Source organism: Alosa pseudoharengus, unplaced genomic scaffold (assembly GCF_046254945.1).
Source record: "Alosa pseudoharengus isolate Yale_2024_CS ecotype anadromous, Long Island Sound unplaced genomic scaffold, YU_APseudo_1.1 YU_APseudo_1.1_scf_3, whole genome shotgun sequence".
Lineage (NCBI taxonomy): Eukaryota > Metazoa > Chordata > Actinopteri > Clupeiformes > Clupeidae > Alosa > Alosa pseudoharengus.
In genome coordinates, this window is record NW_027468718.1 from 30,448,420 (window position 1) to 30,452,931 (window position 4,512).

The 4,512-nt window shown below is 41.8% G+C and overlaps 1 protein-coding gene across 2 annotated transcripts; it reads right to left on the reverse strand.

The window, feature by feature from the left end:
* Nucleotides 1–1,154: 1,154 nt before the first annotated feature.
* On the reverse strand, nucleotides 1,155–3,246 carry LOC143100622 (gamma-crystallin M3-like). 2 transcript variants are annotated; one of them, XM_076263998.1, is made up of 3 exons: nucleotides 3,214–3,246; nucleotides 1,649–1,888; nucleotides 1,155–1,427 (listed from the first exon to the last, which is right to left on the reverse strand). In XM_076263998.1, the coding sequence occupies exons 1-3, from the start codon at nucleotides 3,244–3,246 to the stop codon at nucleotides 1,155–1,157; spliced, it is 546 nt and encodes a 181-aa protein (XP_076120113.1). The 2 variants fall into 2 exon arrangements, with proteins under 2 accessions (XP_076120113.1, XP_076120114.1); XM_076263999.1 differs by lacking the exon at nucleotides 3,214–3,246 and adding an exon at nucleotides 2,253–2,261.
* Nucleotides 3,247–4,512: the final 1,266 nt, after the last annotated feature.

Below are 4,512 nucleotides of genomic sequence, written 5' to 3' on the forward strand. Positions count from 1 at the left end.
AAAGAACGCCTGGCTAAAAAGTGCTGAAATGTGGCAGAAAGTTTCGGGACACTTCACTGACCACTCACGCTCATTTACGGATCTCTAAACCCAGCCGTCTAGCGCCACCAATGGGTCAAAATTTGGCCGAAAATTGAACCCCTGGGTCTAAAATTATGAAATTTGGCACACTGATTCAGCACTGTCCCATCATCACTCTCACCAATTTCCAGAACTCTATGCCCAACACTCTAGCGCCACCAATGGGTCGAACCTGGATTGCATTCACGCATGTGACCAGTGAACGGTGCGTCCGATTTTCACATATCAGGCACTGTTGGAATCCCTGGACCGACCTAACTTCAATGACCCCTATTACATCATTTTCCGCCATATTGGACCTCCGCCATATTGGATTTAGTCCAAACTCTACAAAAAGTTTCAGCGGTCACAAATTTCATCTGATTTTCACGGAACTTGGTGGAGATGATCTTCAGACCGAGCCGCACAAACAATACTTGTCACATTTTTTAAATTCCACTTTATTGGCCCATGACAGCCAATCAAATATGGCGATGAAGCCGCAAAACAGGAAGTGGGCTAACATCTCGGAGACACTTTAATGTATGAAGTCCAAACTGGGTACAGGGACTTCTTATCTGATTGTGATGACACAGTAGGAAATTGGTATCATTTGGCCTCTATAGGGGGCGCTGTAATACAGGAAGTGGGTTCGTTTTTCAGCAACACTTTGGTGTATGAAGTCCAAACTTGGTAGAGGGACATGGTAGCTGATTGTGAGAACGCACAAGGGGCGAGTACTCTGACTTCATGCGTTGTAATTTGGCCTCTAGGGGTGCTGTAACAAAGTAAATGAGCTTATTTCTCAGCCATTCTTTATCCAATTGTCATCAAACTTGCTGTGCGTGCTTGCTCATGCCTTGGCAACGCTATTCCTGCTATAGCGCACTGCTAGGCCCCCGCATTGCTGCTTGCAGCTATATTTGCACTTGCTTTAATAAGATGAAATCATCAGAATTATTGCTGATTCCTAGATAAAATATCAAGAAGAAGTTGATAATGTAGGTCCAATTATTTTAATGTAATATACATGGGAATTAAATGATTACTTCCATAACCATACACGTGAGTTCTAAGTCCACCATCCTCTTCAATTAACAAGAATCCATGATGCGTCTCATAGAGCTGATTCTCATGGTCATGCCCATGTCCCTGAAGCTCCTGTGATCGCCAGGCATCACGTACATCATCCTGCCTCTGAAGTGGGGCTGCTCATACATGAGCCAGTGGCCTTCCATCACGTTGCAGGACTGGCAGTCGGACATGCGGTAACGCTCCTGGATAGACTCACAGTCGTCCATCAGCTCCGTCATCTGACCGCTGAAGTTCTCCCTCTCGTAGATCCTCATTCTGAAGGTTCCTCTGTGCTGTTGTAGGAGGAAAACAAAGTCAGGTCATGAGGGAAGGAGTTAAAATTGCACTGTTTCTCAAAACTAAAATAATAATTTAGTGGCAAAATGACTCGTTCGTGTGGGGATTAAGTAGAAGAGGTTCTTGGGTTGTCTGTATTTATGGAATTCAGAGCCATCACATCAAATATATACAGTAAACATTGTTGTATGAAATGTATATCATAAAAATAGATTACCATAGGGATCATACGGCAGGAGCGGATGGAGTCACCCAGTCCCATACGCATGAAGTCAGAGTACTCGCCCCTCCTCATGAAGAACTGGTTGCCCGTATAGCTGGAACGCTCATAGACCATGAAGCAGCCGCTCTCTACCCTGCATGACTGGCAGCGGCTGAGGTAGGAGGAAAAGTCAGAGCAGTCACTCATGCACTCATAAGAGCGACCCTGGAAGTTCCTCTCCTCGTACAGAGTGATCTGCAAAAAAAAAGACAGCATCTCTGATCATACCTCTATGGGAAAATACTGCTATGCTAAGAGTACTGTAGGAGCAAGAGAAATTGTACCCTACTTGGGACTGGGAAAGAATTTCACTGTTGGCACAGTTTCACTGTTGCCACACAACACTATACAGTACATCTTCATGTGTTAGTGTTCCATATGCATACAACATATTCTTATCTGTCTTTCAATTATTTGATTATTATTTGTTTGGGGGGTTATTCAAATCAGCCTTGTTTACACATTGAACATTTGGCACATGTTACAAAGGAGCACAATGCGGTTTAGGTATATCAAGGAGCAGATCGTTCAACCCTAAGATTACATTTAGGAACTTTACCTTGCCCATGGTGATAGATGATGGTATCTCACAGCTGGTTTGCTAACACATTGCCCTATGGCCATTTTTATACTGAACATCCTCCCTTACCATCTGCTTTGTCTTTGTTTGAAAGCCCTGAGTCATCAGCCTATGTTTTACTGGGTCTGTTTTTCAAAGCAGACACCAAAGGGTTATTATTTGGACTTGTTTCTATATTGTCTGGCCGTGCTCTGTAGAAAATTCCCCTCACAAAGAGTTGTTTGACTATTTTGGAAGGATTTACAGATACATGTACAGTATAACAAGATGTATTTATGTAATTGTTAACAGGTCTAGGTCAAGGAACTGGACAGATTAAATTTAACAGCCAATGTGTTGATATTACTGTAAACATACAGTCATAATGCTGTAATGTTAAATGCAATTATTGAAGACAAATTTTACTTTATTATTCTATTCCTTTAGTATTGCATGAAATGGGGAGTATCCGGGACTGGAATTCCCCTGTGAACTACCACGTACACCACAGATACAGTACTCTAAGGCAGGGATGCCCAGTTTATTTATTCAATAGAATAAAATGTAAGCTATTACCATTTAAGCATTTTAAAATGTTAACTTTTAAACTACAGCGTTAGAATAACATTTAACTACAGTGCAGAGGAGAATATAGCTAGGAGTTATCGCTGTATCTATCAAAACTAGTACTAAAGGATAGCATTGCCTACTGTACATATACGTATTAGTAGATGTATGAAGGAGGAGAAGTGGTAGAAGAGGAGATAGAGAAGACAAGAGAGGGAATTGGAGTGGATCGAGGAAAGAGTTGTGTCTTCAAGAGTTTTTTGAAGATAGAGAGGGTTGCCCCTGCACTGATGGAGTTTGACAGATTGTTCCACCATCGTGGGACCACAGATGAAAGAAGTCTGAATTGCTGTGGGAGTGGGGGCGGCAGTGCCGGACGACGTTCCTAACATACAAATGTATTTATTTCCAACCCTGGTGTAGTCATAGCACAACGAGTTGTAATGTGTAATGAGTGATGTTTGAAGCCTTTGATCCCAAATCAACTTTATTCCAGATTTTCTTCCATTGTAGTGTTGTTCAAATGTTCTGATAGTTGAAGGTAGTTGTAAGAACCACCAACTAAACAAACATTAAAGTACATTCTTTGCACTTTAGAATAGGAATGCAAAAGTGCAATATTGCAACATTTCCCTAAAAACTTACTGATACAAAAAACTTTCTGCATCTGTATCCTCCGACAACACCTGAAAGGTGAAACAATCAAAACAGTTTGCATTACTAGCAATTCACTCAGGGCCAGATGTACTAACGCTTTTGCACCCACTTCAGGCGTATTTGTTTCGCAATGTGCGTGTAAAATCATTGCGAGGTATGTACAAACAGGCCGCAATGATGTAAAAGCGCAAACTGCCTGTCGCGGGAGCTGAAAGTGGCAGATTGCGTTTGTCATGTTATGCATATGCATTCATGGGAGGATCCAGGGGAAAGTGGGAGTTTAGCGTAAAAAGATGGGAGGGGAAGCGTAAAGAGCGCTTAATTATGTATTCCGCGGTATGTACAAAGACTGCTCCTGAAAGCGCACGTCTATTCTGCGCCTAAATACTTCCGCCTTGTAAAAGCAGGTGTTAATCCAAATTGCAGTTCAATGCGTCAATAAGAGAACCTTTCAAAGACGACAGAATCGCTATTTAGTGCACCAGTTTTTGTGGTGAAAGTATTTGTAGCCTACTACCAAAAGCAACCTCAACTTTCGTTGGCCTTTCGAATGTGTTACTTTCACTTTCACGTAGGGATGTAACAGTATGAAAATTTAACCTCACGGTTATACAAAATTATCACGGTTTTCGGTATTATCACGGTATTTTTAAAAGTGTGTTCAATATGTTCAGAAAGCACTGATAGGCCTACACAAGCTGAAATAGTTTCAAAAAGTGTCACGTTCAGTTTTTCATGTTTAATTGGCTATGTGCTTATAGCTTAACTTACCCTAACATTACTCGGAGGTTGCTATTACTGTTATTTGGATCCAATGAGTGAGACCAGGCTTCACCATTCTGGGGGCAAGGCCACTTGGCCTTCAGTTGGGCATATTTGGTGGAGGGCACAAAGGCCACATGCAAAATAACCATATTGACCAATGCATACATTATATGCATACACCTTTGTCTGTACCCCTGAGCCTACTTGGGTTATCTATATCTGGGGGCCGTGCTACCAGAAATTCAGTGTAAAGTCCATTGTGACTATATAT

Bases quoted from the DNA above. Each gene is read 5' to 3' on its own strand.
- LOC143100622 (XM_076263998.1), bottom strand. From the start codon at position 3,246: ATGACTACACCAGGGTTGGAAATAAATACATTT. The intron at 1,889-3,213 runs GTATGTTAGGAA...TTTTTTTTGCAG, and splicing joins GGTTGGAAATAAATACATTT to ATCACTCTGTACGAGGAGAG. The intron at 1,428-1,648 runs GTAATCTATTTT...CTCCTACAACAG, and splicing joins CCTGCCGTATGATCCCTATG to CACAGAGGAACCTTCAGAAT.